Here is a 20,239-nt window from a genome sequence, read left to right on the forward strand (position 1 = left end):
ATAATGCGTATATTGTTTCTTTTGAAGTCATCCCATAGGACTCTGTTGTTGTTTTCAGCATCTCTTAATCTCTTTTTGAGATCTCTTACTTCTTTTTTAGTTGTCTCTAATTCATCCTCAATCTTGCTAATTCTGTCTTCAGCCTCATTGATTCTATTCTCTCTGCCCTCTACTGCTTTCTGGAGTTCATCTATTTTGTTGCCCTACTCTGATACTGTTTTAGCTTGTTCAGCTAGTTGCCTTCTTAGCTCAGTGATTTCAGCTTTCAGCTCTCTAATAACCATAAGATTATTAGAATTTTCTTCCATATTCTCATTTGTTGTTCCTGCATTTCTGATTACAATTTTTTCAAATTCTTTACTCACTCCTGTTATTATTTCCTTAGCTAATGTTTGGATGTTGAACTCGTTGTTTTGTGCTTCGCCCTCTGGAGGACTTTTAGCTGGACTCTTGTCCTGGTTCGAGTCTCCATTATTTTTTCTTGTTGTTTTAACCATTTTATATAAGTTAACAGTTTTTTCAATCCCTGAGTTGGAGTTCAGTGGTGTAAAAGCCTTTTTTTTTTTTCCCCTGTAGGCTATGGTAGCCTGAGGGCTTTTAAACTATCAATAGGCTTCTTGGCTTAATCAATGACTCCTGACCAAGAGATAAAGCAGGGTGTGGCAGAGATAATCCAGTGGTTATGCAAAGAGACTTTCACAGCCCTTCAGCTATGCCACGGAGGTATAGGTCTTCTCCTGAGTTTCCCGGTTAGATCTCTGTGCCCTGGTGTCCCTCCCTGTTGCTGCTCCAGATTCTGAGGGTAGTAGCAATGGAGACTCAGAGTTGTACTTGGTGAGTCTCTGGGGAGTCCTTTCCTCCCTTCAGCTGTCCCCTTGTTGGTGGAGCAGACTGGAGGTGGTGTCTCCACTGACAAACTGTCGAACTGTTAGCAGTCACTTAATCTCTCCTTAGGCCCCTCTCTCCTCTCTGTCACCAGCCACGTGTGTTTGTACTCACGGGTGATTTACTGGGTTTCTGTGGTCATTCTAGTCCTGTCTTGTTTCGGTCCGGGTGGTCTCCTTTGGTATTCCTAGTTGATCCAGGAGAGGAGAGGAGAGGAGAGGAGAGAACGCGATCTGCTGCTCGTAGCTCCGCCTCCGGAAGTCGAATCCCCGGATCTTTTTTTTTTTTTGTTCTTCATCTAATTCCTGGAAGGCCTTTCTCTCCCTGTTCATGTTCCATGTTCTCCTTATTATAAGAAAGATTGTAGTATTCTCAGCCAAACCTGGGAATCACCCATGGAAAATTGGCATGCACCATGGTCTCAGTGAACCAAATCCCAGCTTTGACCAATTTTCAACAGAAAATATATCAAATGGCCTTACTTCTCTTAAAAATAAATCATCTTCCAGACTTTTACTGGGCCTTAAAAGCAGTGGCTCACATTCAGCTATAGTGTGGGCTGTACTCATCAGCTGCCACACTTTGCAAAATATATTTGAATCATCGAAGATCAGTCTACAAACATGGAAATTTGGGAGTCGGGCTGTAGCGCAGCGGGTTAAGCGCAGGTGGTGGCGCAAAGCACAAGGACCGGCATGAGGATCCCGGTTCGAACCCCGGCTCCCCACCTGCAGGGGAGTCGCTTCACAGGTGGTGAAGCAGGTCTGCAGGTGTCTATCTTTCTCTCCTCCTCTCTGTCTTCCCCTCCTCTCTCCATTTCTCTCTGTCCTATCCAACAATGATGACAACAACAATAATAACTACAACAACAAAAAAAAAAAGTTAAAAAAAAAAACATGGAAATTTAAAGTTTCAACCATTAGCCTAACAAAAGTCATTTATGTTTGAACCAATTACAATGCAGAATAAACTTATATGGTTTCATTAGTGCATGTTATATGATATGCAAAAATTGAAAGCAGCATAACACATAAAGATATTCTTAGTTATAAGTGGTATTTATAATATTAATCTAGGATAGAGTATTGAGGTCTGTGTTAAGAGAATTGTTTATAGACAAAGTTTGTCAGAGAAGTAGAAGTTTCTGGCTAATGAAAATCCAGGGAAAAATGAAAAAGAAGTGGTTCAGAGGGTGGCACAGTGGATAAAGCATTGGATTCTCAAGCATGAGGTTCTGAGTTCAATCCCTGGCAGCACATGTACCAGAGTGATGTCTGGTTCTTTCTCTCTCTCCTCCTTTCTTTCTCATAAATAAATAAATAAATAAATAAATAATTTTTTTTTAAATGAAAAAGAAGTCAGAGGCAAACATAGCAAATATGTTTCCTTTTTAGTAAAATACAAGGATGAAAGATATTTTGACTTGTGTTTGATCACACATTTTAAGGACTAGAACACACTGGATGTTTTATTAGGCATAGAATGTTCTCTAATAACTTCTTTTGATGGAAGAATAGTTTGAGAGTAATCAAAAGAAAAAGAAGGTGGAAAATTTGATGGACTTGAAAATGTGGTAACAGAGAAAAGTTTTTAATTCCTTTTTTTTATATGAGCAAGAGACTCATAGGAGATTTTTTTTTTTTTAAACAGTGCTTAGCGCCTGTAAGAATTCCACTGTGTTTGGCAGTCACTTTTTTTTTTTCCCACTTTTCTTTCCTTTATTTCTGATCAAGACAGACAGAAGGGGGGGGGAAGGAGAGAAAGAGAGCCACCTGTATAGTGCTACTCCACAGCTTGTAGAACTTCCCCACTGCAGGTGAGCTCCAAAGAACCCAGGTCCTCATGCATGGTAATTTGTGCCACCCCACCTCCTACTCAATAATTAATTAATTAACTCCTACTTAATTAATTAATCAACTAATTAATTAATTAATTTTGCCTCCGAGGTTATCACTGGTGCTCAGTGCCTGCACTATGAATCCACTGCTTCTGAAGGTCATTTTTCCCATTTTGTTGTCTTTGTTCTTGTTGTAATTGTTGTCATTGCTGTTGTTGGATAAGACAAAGAGAAATAAGAGAGGAAGGGAAAACAGAGAGGGAAGAGAAAGATACGGCGACACCCCCCCCCATTGCAGGTGGGGATCTGGGGGCTCCAACCGGCTTCCTTACACAGGTCCTCGCGCTTCACACCACGTGTGCTTAACCTGCTGTGCTACCACCTGGCCCCCTCAGTAGGTGAATTTTAAAATCATTTTTATAATTGAGAAATAATACACCTCAGCCTTAAATATTATTTGTCTTTTATCTTGTGAAAGAGAATTGTTCTTTAGAGACCAGCCTCACAATGCTCAGAATCCATAACACATGCAAATAAAAGGAAAATACTGCAAGAGACTCATAGCCTCTTGGGAGCATTTAAAAAACTGACCCTGTGTCTTTAGTTCTCCTTTTCTCAATGGTGACAATGCCTGGCCAATGCCTTTTGTAGACCCTGCTATTCTGTGCCGGGAGGCAAAGGTATGTGAGTGGTCAGGTATCCAGACACTGGTTGGGGAGTCCTTCTCTGTTGATTGAGTCTTTGATCATCAATCACTCTGTGCCCTAAGGGTCAGAGAGCCTGTTCTCTGGTTTTATTCAGTCACATTCTCCCTCTGCCCCTTACTGCCCTCTAACATCAAATGTATCAGTGTCAAGATCAACCCCAAGACAAACAAGGTATGAAAATTTCCTGAGAAGCCAAATGTGCAAGACAAGTGTTTAAAGAATGTGGTAAATGCTAAGCTCTTCTGGCTGATTGTCAGAGAAGATATTGTAAATATCCAAGAAGGTTGAAAAGTAGGTTGATTTATTAAAAGGACATTGAAAACTCAGTAGATATTTTTGGTAAAGAATAACTCTTTTGTTTCATTTTATGTATATTTTTAGATTTATTCATTTATTTGAAAGAGGGGTAGGGAGAATCACTCTGGCACATGTAGCACCAGGGATTGAATTTAGGACATTTCAAGTCCAGTATCTCATCCATTTTGCTGTCTTCCCACTTGAAATAAGAAGACTTCTACCCACCTTTTTAATTTTATTACCTTTTTAAAATTTATATTTTATTTATTTCTTTTTTTGTTGCCCTTGTTTTTTATTGTTGTTGTAGTTATTGTTGTTGTTGTTATTGATGTCATTGTTACATAGGACAGAGAGAAGGGGAAGGCAGAGGGAGAGAGAGAAAAAAAGACACCTGAAGACCCGCTTCACTGCCTGTGAAGTGACTCCCCTGCAGGTGGGGAGTCTGGGGCTCGAACTAGGATCCTTACACTAGTCCTTGTGCTTCACACCACATGTGCTTAACCCAATGCTTAAAGCCACAAGCCTCAGGCTTGAAAGCCTTTGTGCATATCCACTAGGCTATCTACTAGGACATTATTTAATTTTTTTTTTAAAGAAATGACACATTTAGGGAGCTCCAAATCAAAGCTATGTAAAAAAAAAAGTATAATCTAGCATGTCTGAGATGCATTCCTGAATTTATCACCAAGTTTCTTTCTTTTAGATATTTCTTATGATTGATTGTTGCTTCTTTATGCATGTATACATAGATGCATATACCCACTTCCTTTTGTACAAGAAATAACATATATACTGTTCTGGACTTTGCTTTTCCACTTAGTTATATGGAAATCTTTCCTTGTGAGTATATAGACAACGTCTTTCCTCATTAGAACTTGTGAAATTCTACCTATTTTATTTAAATAGTTTTCTTATTGATGGACACTTGAATTGTTTTTATATTTTGTTATTATAAAAAATTCATACTTAGTAATCTTTATGTATACCTGTGTACTTGGCCATCCTTTGCAATAGACTCTGAGAAGTAGAATTATTAAAATCAAATGGGAAATTAGTGTTGGTAGCTATCACCAGCTTTTGCTTCATGTAGGGTATCACAATATAATACAACTAGCAGTGCATAAGAGTGTCTGTATTCCCATGTCTGCAACTGAGTGTGTAGTCAAACCTTTGGATGTTTTAGCCAATGTAATATGTAAGTGGTATCTTATCATAGTTCTGGTTTGAGTTCCAATTCTTTTTTTCTGTGTGTGTTTGAACATCTCTTCAGACATTTCAGAGGCATTTACATTGTGTTTTTATTATGCTTTGCTCATTTTTCTACTGAGTGTTTGATCTTTTACTTCTCAACTTAGAGATACTTAAAAAAAATTTTTTTTTTCCAGAGCACTGTTCAGCTCTGGATTATGTTAGTGTGGAGGGAATAAACCTGAGACTTAGGAGTCCCAGGCATGAAAAAACCTTTTGCATAACCATTATGCTGCTTCCCCCACTGTAGGTACTTTAAAATAATTCAAATGAAAATTCAGACTTCTAGTTCCAATCCCCTTCCTAAACTACTGACCTAATTTAGGGATAGGGTCCAGAAATATATATATTTATTCTATATTATATTATATTATATTATGCATTTATTTTCCCTTTTGTTGCCCTTGTTTTTTATTGTTGTTGTAGTCATTATTGTTGTTATTATTTATGTCATCATTGTTAGATAGGACAGAGAGAAATGAAGATAGGAGGGGAAGACAGAGATGGGGAGAGAAAGGTAGATACCTGCAGACTTGCTTCACTGCCTGTGAAGTGACTCCCCTGCAGGTGGGGAGCCAGGGGCTCAAACCAGGATCTTTAAGCTGGTCCTTGCACTTCATACTATGTGCACTTAATCTGCTGCGCTACTGCCCGACTCCAGAAATTTATATTTTTAAAGTGTTGTTCAGGTGCTTCTTATTTTTAATTAGGTTTGGTCTAGAGTAGAAGTTTAAGCATTGAATACAGAAAGAAAGCTATAAATAAATATAAGATAGCACCAGATTTTAGAGATTTCAAATACTAGGACAAAGAATTTAAATTCTCTTTAGAATTTAAATTATTTTTTAGAGATTTCAAATACTAGGACAAAGAATTTAAATTCTTTATTTAAAATCTTCCAGCCCAAGAGCTGTTCTTTCTCAGGACCAAGTGATAGCTGTAAATTTGTGATATGGAGTGGTTACTATATTTCTACAGATTCATTTCAACCAATTGCTCATTCCACTATGGGGTGATAAGTGAACCGCCACTTGCTAGACTAAGTGGACCAATTCAAAGTCATTTAGCTAGATCTGCTGCTTCTAATCAAAAGGAAGTAAGTTTCATAGCTGTAGACCTTGGTTACCATTGTGTGTGTGTGTGTGTGTGTGTGTGTGTGTGTGTGTGTGTGTGTGTGTGTGTATAGGGGAGGTAGTTCATCCCTTTGGACACTTTTCTACTTTTTCTAGAAAAGGGACACTTTTCCACATAGAACCAGAGATACAGAGGGAAAGACACTATAGCACCAGCACTGAGGTTTCCCCCAGTGAGTTAGGGCCTGTGTTGGAATCTAAACATTGTCCCAGGAGAGCTATCTCACTGGACATGGACCTGGCCATGGTTATCTTAACCAAATTAATCTACAAGAGAAAGCTGAGCAATCTAGGGATCTTCTAGAGATAAAAACAACTCAATTTTTCTTGGAGGCATATCCTCTAAATTTACTCAAAGCACAGCCTAGAAATTTGGGGCCTGTACTAACTTCTTGACTAGGATATAATATATATATATATATATATATATATATATATATATATATATATATATATATAATATGCCTTATGAATATGCTTTATTTTTGATTCACATTACCCCAGGGCAAGGGTTAATAAGGTATGGCATTGAATGGTGCGATACAGTGAATGCCACTCAAGAGACCAGGATGAATGCTAAAGAAAAATAGAATTCATTGCTTGTGAGTCCCACAAAAGAAATTGCGTCACACCTTGCAGAGGCATTGAAGGAACAGATTTTGATCAGAAACAGGAATGAAATAAGAATATAGACCACTGATTTCACTGGAGTTTTCATGGGCAAAGCAAAGAAAGATAAATAATTTCAGATTGGCTAGTATGAATGTTTTTTTTTTGTTTGTTTTATTTTATCTTATATCTGATAGGACAGAGAAATTGAGAGGGAAGGAGAGGTAGAGACAGAAAGAGAAGGAGAGAAAGAGAGAGAAAGAGACCTGCAATACTGCTTCATCACTCATGAAGCTTTCCCCTTGCAAGTAGGGACTAGAGGCTTGAACCCCAGCCCTTGTGTACAGTAACACTTGTGCTCAGCCAAGTGTGCCACCCACATGTCCCCTTAATGTGAATAATTTAGGTGGACCTTGGTGATAGGTATGTCCTGGTCCCTGGCTCTAGGACATTTAAGATGCAGAGATACGGGGCCAGGTGGTGGCACACCTGGCTAAGCACTCACATAACAGTGTGCAAGGTCCTGGTTTCAAGCACCTGGTCCCCACCTGCAGGGGGAAGGCTTCACAAGTGGTGAAGCAGTGCTGCAGATGTCTCTCTGTCTCCCACACCCCTCTCAATTTCTTTCTGTCTCTATTTAATAATAAAAATAAATAAAAATATAATATGTTATTTAAAAATATGAAAGGATAATATTCTTATGATTCATGGGCCAGATAAGGAAAGTAAAGCTCTGGACTGGTTCATTTGCATTTCAGATATCTGATTCAGACTGAGCCTTTCATTGTTTTCAGAACTGGTTAACCCAAGAAGGGGCAGTCTCTCCTCAGTTAGGTTTCTTAATATATCAAAACATAACATGCAGAAAATAAAATTAGGGAGCAGTGGTGCATTGGGTTAAATGTATATAGTACAAAGTGCTAGGACCAGCACAAGGATCCTTCTTCAAGTTCCTGTCTCCCCTCCTGCAGGCAGTTACCTCACAAGCAGTGAAGCAGGTCTGCAGGTATCTGTCTCTGTATATATCCCCCTCCCCTCTCAATTTCTCTCTGTTCTATTCTATTAAAGAAATAGCTGCCAGGAACAGTGGATTCATAGTGCCAGCACTGAGTCTCAGCAGTATCCATGGAGGCAAGAAAAAAAAGGAAAAATGAGATTAATATAGTTTCAAAACTTCATACATGAAGACCCAAATTCAGAAAATAAATATGTATATGTGATTTAATTTTCAGCTTATTCTTACACTGTATTTCAGAATCACAAGATAATGGGAAATAAAACAAAACTGCCATCTTTCTTCTTGAGAACTCTTTTTTAGCAGAGAATCTCATGATTATCCAGTATATACTAACTACCAGGCTATACAGATATTTTAAAAGAATAAAATTCATCCTATACTGTAGGGCTGCTCATATCTAATGAGAAGAAAGACATGCAAATAAGTGGTATATTGTAAGGTGTTAAGTGTGATGACAGAGAATGTAAATTGGTGGGGCCAGGCGATGGCACACCTGGATAAGTGCTCACAAGGACCCAGGTTCAAGTCCCTGGTCCTTATAGTGTGCAAGGACCCAGGTTCAAGTCCCCGGTCCCAACCTGCAGGGGGATAGTTTCATGAATGGTGAAGCAGGCCTGCAGGTATCTGTCTGTCTCCTTCTCTATGTACCCCTCCCCTCTCAGTTTCTCTCTGTCTCTATCTAATAATAAAATAAAAATAAAAGAATAGAAAATGTAAATTACTAATGATTGTCAAAGAAAGCACGCAGAGGTAAAGATAAGCTACCCAGGAAGTTAGCAATTTGTGTGGACAAGAGCAGAAATGGCATTCCAGAAAGAAAAAGTACACTCTTAGAAACTGAACATAAGCAACTGAATACTAACAGTTGTATCCCTTTCTGAAAATTCCTTTTTTAAATCTGTCTTTCTCTAAGTCATATCCTGTCGGGCTAGTGTGGGGATGCCTCTTCCCGGGCACATACTCTCTGGGTTGGAGAGAACTCACTCAGCAAAGCAAGGGAGCTGATTCATGAATAGAGCTCATGGCGGTGGAGAGGCAATATGATTCTTTATTGATCAGAGAGCCAAGGCTTTTAAAGAGCAGACCTGGAAGTGGCAAGTCGGAAACAGAAATGGCTAGGAAAGGGGCAGAGAAAAGCAAAAGGGGGCTGGGAAGGTAGAAACTTCCTTAGCAACTGTTGCAAGGGTTTTAAAACTGGTAAGATTAACACTACCCTGCAGGCAGGGAGGGTCTTGAGGGTAGAAAGAAGATAGATCAAAGGAATGGAATGGGTGGGGATCTTTCAGGCAAAACAATGATTATGTAGATAAGCCATAGTATCAGGAATTCAGGGTGCTTTGTGAGCCCTGCCTAGCTCAACCGCATCCTCACAATTTCTCGACAATACCCTTTTAAGGGAAGAGTTTGCAATCAATAGCTGATGCAGAAATAAAAAAAAAATGATGCAGGTAATTTAAAATTCTGTCCCTTTTGCCTCAAGGTGAACAACTCTGAAAAGTCAACTCCATTATATAAAAAAAGGAATTTACATGGCTATAAATTCTAAAGTAAATTTAGAGGATTATATCCTGCGCTAAGGCAAATGGCTTGAAGAATGCTTTTTATGATGAGCAAGGGATGCCTTCACACTGTTAATCTTACTTCTAGAAGTTTACCCTGACTTCATATATAAAAATTGTTTTTAGAGATATCTCTTAATCTAGATATTATCATTCTTTAAATACTAATAACAGTGGGCTCTGGTGGTGGTATTCTCGGTTGACTGTACATGTTATAATGTGCAAGGACCCGGATTCAAGTCCCTGGTCCCCATCTGCATGGGGCAAGATCCACGAGTGGTAAAGCAGGGCTACAGGTGTCTTGTTGTCCTCCCTTTCCATTTCAGTTTCTCTCTGTCTCTACCCAGTAAATGAATAAAGAAATATTTTTTTGAAAGAAAGGAAAAGAAACACAGAAGAGTTTAAAAAATACTAGTAACAGTTTATCTGATGACTAGATTAAACCTTAATTCAATATATCAAGATTAGCAGGTATTAGATATTTGCACACAGTAGGTTAATGGAAAGGGCTCTCAAGAACACACTGTACAAAGGGTTAATTTTCAGAGAAAATTTTCATCTACCCATCCCTGTTTTCTTTTTTTTTTTTTTTTGTCTCCAGGGTTATCACTGGGGCTCTGTGCCTGCACTATGAACGCACTACTCCTGGAGACCATTTTTTTCTCTTTTGTTGCCCTTTTTATTTATTGTTGTTGTTGTCATTGCTGTCGTTGTTGTTGGATAGGACAGAGAAATGGAGAGAGGAGGGGAAGGCAGAGAGGGGGAGAGAAAGATAGACACCTGCAGACCTGCTTCACCGCTTATGAAGCAGCCTCCTTACAGGTGGGGAGCTGGGAGCTTGAACCGGGATCTTTATACCAGTTGGTGCGCTTTGCGCCACATACACTTAACCCGCTGCGCTACCGCCCAGAACTCTGTAAATTCTTTATACTTCCGTTTTTTAATTTTGTCATTTCTTCCTGTTAATTTATCTGATGTTAATTTGCTTATTTGTTTAGTTTCAGAAGACCCCAGATAAGTGGGAGAATTTCCTCTGCACCCTGACATTAGATCCATACATCTCAATGATTAATAATAATAATAAGAAGAAGAAGAAGAAAAAAAATATAGTCACAAGCTTGTAAGGTTAAACTGATCTGTACTGGGCTTTAGTAAGATTATTTTTGTGTTTGCAATCAGCTGTAGGTTTTCAAGGAGGTTCTGCTGATTTTAGTTGAACTTGTGCCCATGTTAATGGTCAACAGATTTGTCAGTTGATCTTGAATAATCCTAGCTGTGATGAGACTTAACTAGGCTTACCTTACACTTCAGAAAGCTAGTGAGGGTATATATTCATGACAATGCCAGTGGTAGGAACAATCCAAAATTGCAGGGCCATTTCTAGCCTGCTTGAGTCACTTATGTGAACATCATTTTAAATTGGCTAAAGCAAATCTATAGATCCAATCAGAATCTGAAGAAAGAACAGTTTAATTCATTCATCACAATAGGATGCTGCAGTTACTAGGCAAAAAAATGTGAGCAGAGAAACAGTAAAGATTTGAATCACTTTTGAAAGTTAACTATGCTTACCAAATTCTATCTCAATTGTTCAGTGGTTTTTGCATCTTTAACTGTAGATAGATGACAATGTGCTACTTTTGATTCTAATTAGAACTTGAACCGTGTCCAATTGTTTTTTTTAATCCAGCACCCAGTACAAAATCAGTTCAGGACATGGGTGACAAATATTTTGTTGACAAATAAAAGAAAAATGATCATATGTTGAAAATTAAAAATTAGTAATTGCTAGGTTCAAGATAAAAAAATCTTAAAATGATCACTGTTAAGGACATATAAAGCCAATATTTGTTTATTTATTCATGAGAAAGATAGGAGGAGAGAGAGAAAGAACTAGACATCACTCTGGTACTATACAGCCGGGAACTGAACTCAGGACCTCATGCTTGAGAGTCCAGTGCTTAATCCACTGCGCTATCTCTCAGACCACATAAAACACATTTTAAAATGACTTTCTTATCATTATTAGTGTTAATTTTACTTGTGATTAAAATGTGTTTTTTGTCATAATGTGAAAAACTATATGTATATAATAAACATCTATGAAAGTTTCCACCTCACCTCTTCCTATTTCCCAGAGACCAACATTGCTCTCAGTTATATGTCCTTTAGGACCTTTTCCTATATTTATTCCAGTACGGATATATTTTCTTTTCTTGGTTTCCTTTTTATCAAGGCTAGAGTCGTATTAACACATTTCACAAGTCAGAGATAGGCTAAACAAAAATCAACGAGAACCTAGGAGATATTTTTAATTCATTTATATTTACTTAGTGACAGAGAAAATGCATATTGAAATTATATATATGACATAACTTTTCAGAGAATGCTTATTCTGCAATAGTCTCTCAGCTCCCATGTCTCTGGACCATAAAGAACTGGTGCGATTTAGGGAGGAAAACAGATACTTTCCTTTCTTATTTTTATCTTCTGAGGATAAAGCAAGCTCTTTGTTAATGTACTTTCAATTATTTAAATCAAATAAATTAAAGTAATAGCTAATTTTCAATCAGATTAACCACCCCATTAATCAATAAAATGTAATGGTCTATGTAGTTCCAAGTACGCAAAATCGTAGTGACTTCTTCTTTTAGCGTTTGCCCTTCTTCCGTAGCCAGTCAACAGCGTCAGGTTGAGCCTGATGTAAAGTTTCGAGACCTCCTTTGAATCTGGAGAGGTGGCAGTCGTTGACTATGTGGGTCATAGTCTGTCTGGAGCCGCAGGGGCAGTTCCGGTCATCTCTGGCTCCCCAGCGATGGAACATAACATAGCGGTGCACCGGCCATGGCCTGTTTGATGGCGACTGAGGAGGGCCCAGTCATAATGTGCTAGGTCAAAGCCGGGTTGACGCTTGCAGGGGTCTGTGATGAGGTGTTTGTTCTTTAACTCAGCTGACTGCCAACTCTGTTTCCAAGAGTCTGGAACAGAGAAGTTCAGTGTAGGTGTAGGGGACCAGATTGGGTGACGAGACGCCAAGCGTTGGACAGGGTGGGCGAAGATATCCGCGTATATTGGCAGGTCCGGTCGAGCGTAGACGTGGGAAATGAACTTAAATGATGCCGCATCCCGACGAATATCTGGCGGGGCGATGTTGCTAAGAACTGGCAGCCATGGAACCGGGGTGGAACGGATGGTTCCAGAAATTATCCTCATGGAGGAATATAATTTGGAATCGACCAAGTGGACATGGGTGCTACGGAACCACACTGGGGCACAGTATTCTGCAGTGGAATAGCATAATGCCAGAGATGATGATCATAGTGTGGAAGCGCTCTTGCCCCATGAGGAGCTGGCCAGTCTTGCAATGATGTTATTCCTCGCGCCCACCTTTGCTGCAGATTTTATGAGATGTTTGTGAAATGACAGAGTGTGATCGAGAGTAACGCCAAGATAAACTGGCTGGGCTTCATGCCAGATTCTCGTATCGCCAAGCTGCACATTAAGCTCACGCGAGGCCGAGGCATGGTGTAGATGGAAAACAGATGATACCGTTTTTGCAGAGCTAGGGATTAGTCGCCATTTTTTACAGTAATCAGATATCAGAGACATGTCTTTCGTGAGTGTTTCCTCGAGGATGTCAAACTTGGATGCCTGAGTTGCACAGCAGATGTCATCAGCATAGATGAACTTCCTTGAAGAAGTTTCTGGGAGGTCATTGATGTAAATATTAAATAGCGTAGGAGCCAGAACAGAGCCCTGGGGGAGGCCACTTGAGACAGGTCTCCATCTGCTAGACTTGTCACCCAGATGCACCCAGAATCTTCTGTTTTGGAGAAGAAACGATATAGTGTTGGCCACCCATGGAGGCAGGCATCTTGAGATCTTGACTAGGAGACCATGGTGCCAGACCGTGTCATAGGCTGCTGTGAGATCAACAAAGACAGCACCCGTCTTTAAATTCTTCTGGAATCCATTTTCAATGTAAGTTGAGAGGGCCAGGGCTTGTTCGCAGGTAGATCTTCCTGGGCAGAAACCAGCTTGGGCGGGTGATAGGAATTTCTCTGTAAGAGGAGAAATACGTGACAGAAGCAGCCTCTCAAGGAGAGGCTAATAGTGACGAATACCACAGAACAGTTCATTGTGCTATTAGTTCATTGTGCAGTGCTGATGATAACCAACAGATTCTATTCACTACTGTTTTTGTATTATGTACTTGCTATTTTTTTTTCAACATAGGTAATTGTTTTGCAGATAAAATTTCAATGGGCATAAGGGAAACATTGTAACTTGTATAGGTGGGAAGAATTAAGCAGATGTGTCTTATTTCCAAAATGCTTGCCAGGCACAGAAATTACATACTTCATACTTCCTACTAACCCAGTGAGACCTTTAGGAACTCTTTTAAGTTATAATAATTTACATTAAGAATTAACATTTTAAAGAATACATACCAGCAGATCTAGTAAAATAGCTCACTTGTGTAGTATGCCTACTTTGCCATGCCCATGACACCCAACTTCAACTTCAGGCCCAGCCTCATCCTTTTCTTTTTTTTTTTTTTTTTTGGTGCCAAAATGAATCTGTAACCAGACTTGGACAAAGATTTTAATTTTTTCTCCTAAGAATAACATGATTCACTGAATCTCAAAGTGACTCAATATAACAAAAAGGAGGGTTACAAGTAGATTTTAGGCTTATAAAAATAAGCCAAACTAACTAAAGCAGAAATTTTAAATGGAATAAAACCAAACAAAGTATCTGGGTCTAGCTCCCTGGTGTGTGAGAGTGGTGACTCATGGGAATGAGTTGGCAAGTCTTCCTGTAAGGATGACTTAGTAGCCTTTTTTCTTACTTTGTTCCTTATGATTCACTGGAACCAAGGTGGGCAGAAATGCAAAAGAGTAACTTAGAGAAATAACTTGCAAAATGTGTTTACTTATTCATTTGCTTTTGTATTTATTTGTTCATTCTGTATTTATTTGTTCATTCCATAAACTTTCGTTCAACAAGATGTTATCCAAGTATATGTAACTAATGTTCTATGTAATTCAGGCTAGAGGTCCCAAATGTTCAATCAATCAATCATACCACTGGGTCCTATCTTGCCATATCCAATTTCATTCACATTTCATTTGTCTTAAGATAATGAGAAACCCATGAGAGTGGTGGATGATGAAGACTTGGTAGACCAACATCTTATCAGCGAGCTGAGGAGAGAGTATGGAATGACCTACAATGATTTCTTCATGGTGCTCACAGATGTGGACCTGAGAGTCAAGGTATTGGTTACTTTTGGGGCTGGTGTCCTATTCCTTAGGAAAGTAACTCAAGATTTTGCCAGTGAGTCCATTATATATATGGATAAACATAATTTTTTTTATAAATAGAAAAATTTCAAAATGTCCCAAATATTTCATCTTGTCCTACAGGATTTGTGTGAAGAAATGTGGTCTCTAGGGCAGGGGTAGATAGCATAATGGTTATGCAAACAGACTCTCATGCCTGATGCTCCAAAGTCCTAAATTCGCTCCCCTGAACCAGCATAAGCCAGAGCTGAGCAGTGCTCTGGTAAAAAAAAAAAAAAAAAGAAATGTGGTCTCTGGAAAAGACTGTATTCAGTGTTCTCCCATAGCCTGGATACTTGACTCAGATTAAATTCTTTTCTAACATCAGTAGCATACATTCATTAGACACTTAGTCAGTCATTATTATGTGCAACCATTTTACCCATTTAATTCTGTTACCCATTTAATTCTGGGAATAACAACTAATGAATGTTAAACCTCGGTTTTCATGAAACCCAGGTTTCACACAGGTCTGCTATGGGAGATCTAGAAGGCTACCTCTTGTTTCAATAATAATTAGACAATAGAGTTTTACACCTATTTTCTTCCTGTAATTAATGAAAAATTTCTAAAACGTGAAAAACTGCCATGTAACCACAATAGTTATAACAAAACAGCTAAGTTACTGAGTATTTTCCATAAAGCAGACAACTCAACTGTTTCAATCCTTATCACAAATGTCTACAATAAGTAATAAATCTATTACTTTTATTTTCTCAGAAAAAAAAAATCAGAAAGTCAGGATGATAAGTAACTAGTCTAGTCATCCACTGAGAGCTGGATTTCAGATCCACATGAGCCTAAGAACTCATTGTCTTCTTATTTGGATTTTATTTATTTATTTAATTTTTACTGCCACCAGGGTTATTGCAGAGGCTTGATGCTTACTCAGTGAATCCACTGCTCCTGGTGGTCACTTTTTCCTTTTTTTTTCCCCCCTAAATTTGGTAGAACAGACAGAAATTGAGAAGGTACACGAGACAGAAAGGGAGAGAGACATATGCAGCCTTCCTTCACCATTCATGAATATCCTCCCCTGATGGTGGGGACAAGGAATTTGAACCCAGGTCCTTAAACATTGTGCTGTCAGCTGAGTGTACCATCACCCACCCACAGAACTCACTGTCTTAATGATGATTCTGGTCTACTGAGATATACCAAGTTTACATAAAAAATTACTAAGAAGAAGATTGTTTATGTCTCCAGTGTTGCTAATTCAATTTGCAATATTTGTCTGGATCTGGAGAGAGACTCCTTCATTAATTCATTCCTTACTTGTGTTCTCCCATCTCTAAAGTGGAAGGCTGGACTAGATCATTCCTAATATTTCTACCAGTTTTCACATGCTCTGATACACTCACTGAATTCCCACCAAGGGCACAGACCCAAGCTGTGTTGACATAGCTCTCTTTGCTCAGCCAGTCCCCAAATCCATCTCACGTTGCTATCTTAAGCCCAGGCAGTTATAGTCCCAGAAACTGACTTACTTTCATTATTGGAGTCCAACTTTTCTGAGGACACAGAAGCAAATGCGACCTAGTTTTAAGCGATTTTTTTCAGTCAATAATATTGTCTCTGGGATTCACAAAGTATCTGTGCAGATTCCCAGTGACCACAGGCCTTTATCTTTATAGAAAATTACTTTTATTGCTAAGGTCAGATATCCCAACATGTTTTGTTAATTCCGTGTCTTCATTAGGGATAGTGTTTCTCATTTTCTTTCCAGTTGTATTAATGAGGCATAGGGACATGAACCTGTAATGAAGAAATTATATATCCTTTCCAGTAAGAGGTATGCAGTTAAAAAAAATTGTAAAAGATAAAGGAAAGTTGTTTCATGGGTTAACAAACTCAAAACACCAGCATAGGAATTGTTGCAAGAATGTTTGCAAAACAAAGAACCTTCAAATTTCTGATTTTCTGATCCCCCCTTAACACCCCCACCCCAATCCCTCAGTTCTCTTGTATCCTTTGAACAGAGAGTAGAGGCATGTTTATACATTATGCACTTTCTATTTTTTCTTAAACAGCAATACTATGAGGTGCCTATAGCAATGAAGTCTGTATTCGATTTGGTCGATACTTTCCAGTCCCGAATCAAAGACATGGAAAAGCAGAAGAAGGAAGGCATTGTTTGCAAGGAAGACAAGAAGCAGTCATTAGAGAACTTTCTATCCAGGTACACTATCTTTGAAATTCTTGAAAAGGTATATGGGAATGTGTTCTGAAACGGCTCATGAAAATGCCAACACAAAGCTGCTTCTGTGTGTATACACAGCAAAACATTTCCCTCTGAAAGGCAGAATGCTTCACAGCCCTCTGGTCACAGGTTTAGCCTTGTCCTGTGAGCTAGTGACTTGGGTCATAAGGTTGATTGAGGTGAACTCCATACTTAAATACTGATTTGGAAGTGACTTAATACAGCCTTTTTCTCTCCTCCTCCTCCTTTTTTTTTTTTTTTTTTTGTTTGTTTGTTTGAAGCAAAGAATACAGAATTCTGTGAGGGTTAATTTTATTTAGTTAGTAAATTTAGAAGGCTTTGCTATAGCATTTACATGTTTATGTACTTAGCCTTTGCCAGTTCCAAACAGGGTTCAGAAGACTGGGCTTGATATTTTGATTCCTTCCAACTCTGAAGTAAACAACAAAAACCCTACTAGATTTCAGGAGTAGAAATCCTCTTGACTCAACTCCCCCGTTGGTTCCTCAGAGAATGTGCTTTATTAAAAAAAAACTATGGCAGGGAAATTTCAGAATATACACAAGGAAGAGTACAAAACAAAAATAAAAACAGTTCAGTTCCTCTTTGAATGCTACCCAATGTTCAAGCAAAATTCTGCAGGGCTTTGGAGGTGATAAGAGATGTAAAGTTGCAGAAGTTTCACACACAACAAAACCGTAGTTATTTTAGTATAAACATTATCCAAACATTACCATGTGTCTGAGGGGATCAATAAATACAGCAAGCATTTGTTTGAAAGTGTAGTGTTAATTGTGAAGCACTGGGTAAAACTGCCTTACTTGTGTCCATAACAGCACATTCTCCATATGTGAGAAAGTCAATAGTTAGTAAATAATCTGAATTCCTCTAGATGCAGGAGGCTGAGGGTTGCTAAGAGATAGTATAATGTGTAAAGAGCATAAATTTACCCTTTTTTTTTTCCATACTGAAATTTGGAGGTCTACAGCTTACTGTGTTGATCTTATACTTCTCAATTAATCTGCTGTAAAAACCTCATCCCTGGAGTCGAGTGGTAGCACAGCAGGTTAAGCACAGGTGGTGCCAAGCGCAAGGACTGGCATTAGGATCCCGGTTCAAGCCCCCGGCTCCCCACCTGCAGCGGAGTCGCTTCACAGGTGGTGAAGCAGGTCTACAGGTGTCTATCTTTCTCTCCCCCTCTCAGTCTTCCCCTCCTCTCTCCATTTCTCTCTGTCCTGTCCAACAATAACAATACCAATAACATCAACAATAAAAAAGGGCAACAAAAGGGAATAAAGAAATAAATATTTAAAAAAACAGCCTCATCCCTTGCTGTGTAAACCTGAAAATACATAAATATAACAGTAAACCCAAATTTAGTACTTATCAAAATTTATGATAAATGTTATTTAATAACATATAGCGTCTAGAGGTTTTTAAGTTCTATGAATTCATAGGGCTTAACTTGATTGTCATGGAGTCAATACACTTGCTTTGTATATGATAGGTGTTTAATGTGTGCTTTTTAAAAAACTTATTTGTTTATTTGACAGATTAAGGCAGAGATTAAGAGAGAAAGGGGAGAGAGACAGAGAGACACCTACAGCACTGCTTTACCACTTGTGAAGTTTTTTCTCTGCAGGTGAGGACTAGGGATTTAAACCTAGGTCCTTGTGCATTGTAACATGTGCTCAACCAGGTGCACCATTGCCCAACCCCCAATGTGTACTTGTTGAATGAAAAAAATATCATTTTCTCTGTATATTTTTAATCTAGGTGGCTTTGTAAGCCTAAGGATCACCATTGTTTTGACTTATGGTAACAATAATTAGTCTTACTTATTGTGAATTCATATAAATTGAATAAACACGCACACAAAAAAAACCCCTCATCTTTAAATGAGAATTACAATAGGAAATAACCCTACCTCTATACTATACCATTTTGCAGATGAAACAATTGATGCTGGAAGAGAGTAGGTATCCTTCAACACAGCACTTGTGTCAGTTTTAGGATTCAGTGACATATCCCGGCTTCTCTCTCTCCTTGTTTTGTTTTCTTTTTTTCCCTCAGAGGATTGCTCAGTTCTAATTTAGGGTATTATTGGGGATTGAGCCTGGGATTATTCCTACTTGGGTATAAAAGTCTTTTAGCATAATATTTATGCTATTTCATCACCATGCTTTTTATTAAATATTTTATTTATTTATGAGAAAGGTAAGAGGAGAGAGAGAAAGAACCAGACATCTCTCTGGCACATGTGCTGCCGGGGATCAAACTCACAACCTCATGCTTGAGAGTCCAAAACTTTACCACTACGCCACCTCCCGGGCCACTCATCACCATGTTTTTATGAACCCCATGTTTTTAGCTAATACTTATTTTGAAAATGGGATACATATTTTTAGTTCAAACCCAGAGATTGAAGCAAAAGAATGATATTCCAAAAGGAACAATTTCAAAGCTGAATGGAATGTGATGTTCTTTGTCCAAATTTTCAGTGCAGTACAAGCATCTGGGATGAGAGTGAAAGGTGTATGTTTTTCAAATGATTTAAAATGGCAAAATAACTCACTTGGATACAGCAGCACTTTTCCGTATGTGTGGCCCAAGTTCTAAGAAGTCCAATTCTCATTGCACTGAAGGAAGCTATAATGCTGTTTTTTATCCTCTTTCTGCCTGTCTCTATTTAAAAAAGAAAATTCACATCAGTCTCCACACCATTATTTTGGTCATGGAAGGGTTTTTGAATCCCACTGAGTATTTGACTGTCCAACTATCGAGACCCTGAAACAACTTTTGGGTCAAGAACATTTCACTAGAGGCAAATGATAAGAACTTTTTGCTACCTTTGAAGTGTATTGTGTTTCTTCTCTATATCTTCTTTGTTTTAGGCAGAAAAGATTCTTTTTTAATATATTTATTTGTTATTGGATAGAGACAGAGAGAGAGGGGGTAGAGGGAGAGGGAAGGAAGAGAGAGAGAGAGAGAAAGAGAGAGAGAGAGAGGCCAAGACCTGTGGCACTGCTTCACAGGAAATTTTCCCCCTGCAGGTGGTGACCAGGGGCTTGAACCTGGGTCCCTGTACACTATAGTCCGTGTGCTTAGCCAGGTATGTCACTACCTGGCTCCCAGAAAATATTCTTTATTCTTTATACATATACTTTTTATTTTAATAATTAATGCTAAATATATTCAAATTAAACATTCTAGACCTTAATTCTTTATTAAACTTTTAAGTTAGAATTTTAATTTTCAGTATTCTACTTATACTTAAAAATTTTTAGATATCACTTTTAATCGGCTTTGAATAATGTCTGAACTTGTTTACAAACTCAGTAGTAAATAAACTTTAGTATTATAAACAATCATTTGCTCAAAAGAAGCAAAACCTTTCTGAA

The 20,239-nt window shown here is 38.4% G+C and overlaps 1 protein-coding gene and 1 long non-coding RNA gene across 2 annotated transcripts in view; both read left to right on the plus strand.

The window, feature by feature from the left end:
- Nucleotides 1-20,239, plus strand: part of CCDC80 (coiled-coil domain containing 80) — a 59,237-nt gene that overhangs the window by 23,072 nt on the left and 15,926 nt on the right. Inside the window, exons 4-5 of the mRNA XM_007516325.3 lie at nt 14,436-14,572; nt 16,669-16,817. Coding sequence (XP_007516387.1) covers nt 14,436-14,572; nt 16,669-16,817 — 286 coding nt within the window. The remainder of the gene's footprint in view (nt 1-14,435; nt 14,573-16,668; nt 16,818-20,239) is intronic.
- On the plus strand, nt 6,560-8,412 carry LOC132540464 (uncharacterized). The gene is made up of 2 exons (XR_009551659.1): nt 6,560-8,253; nt 8,292-8,412. It is a non-coding gene; the product is annotated as an uncharacterized LOC132540464 (long non-coding RNA).

This window comes from Erinaceus europaeus, chromosome 9, assembly GCF_950295315.1.
Source record: "Erinaceus europaeus chromosome 9, mEriEur2.1, whole genome shotgun sequence".
Lineage (NCBI taxonomy): Eukaryota > Metazoa > Chordata > Mammalia > Eulipotyphla > Erinaceidae > Erinaceus > Erinaceus europaeus.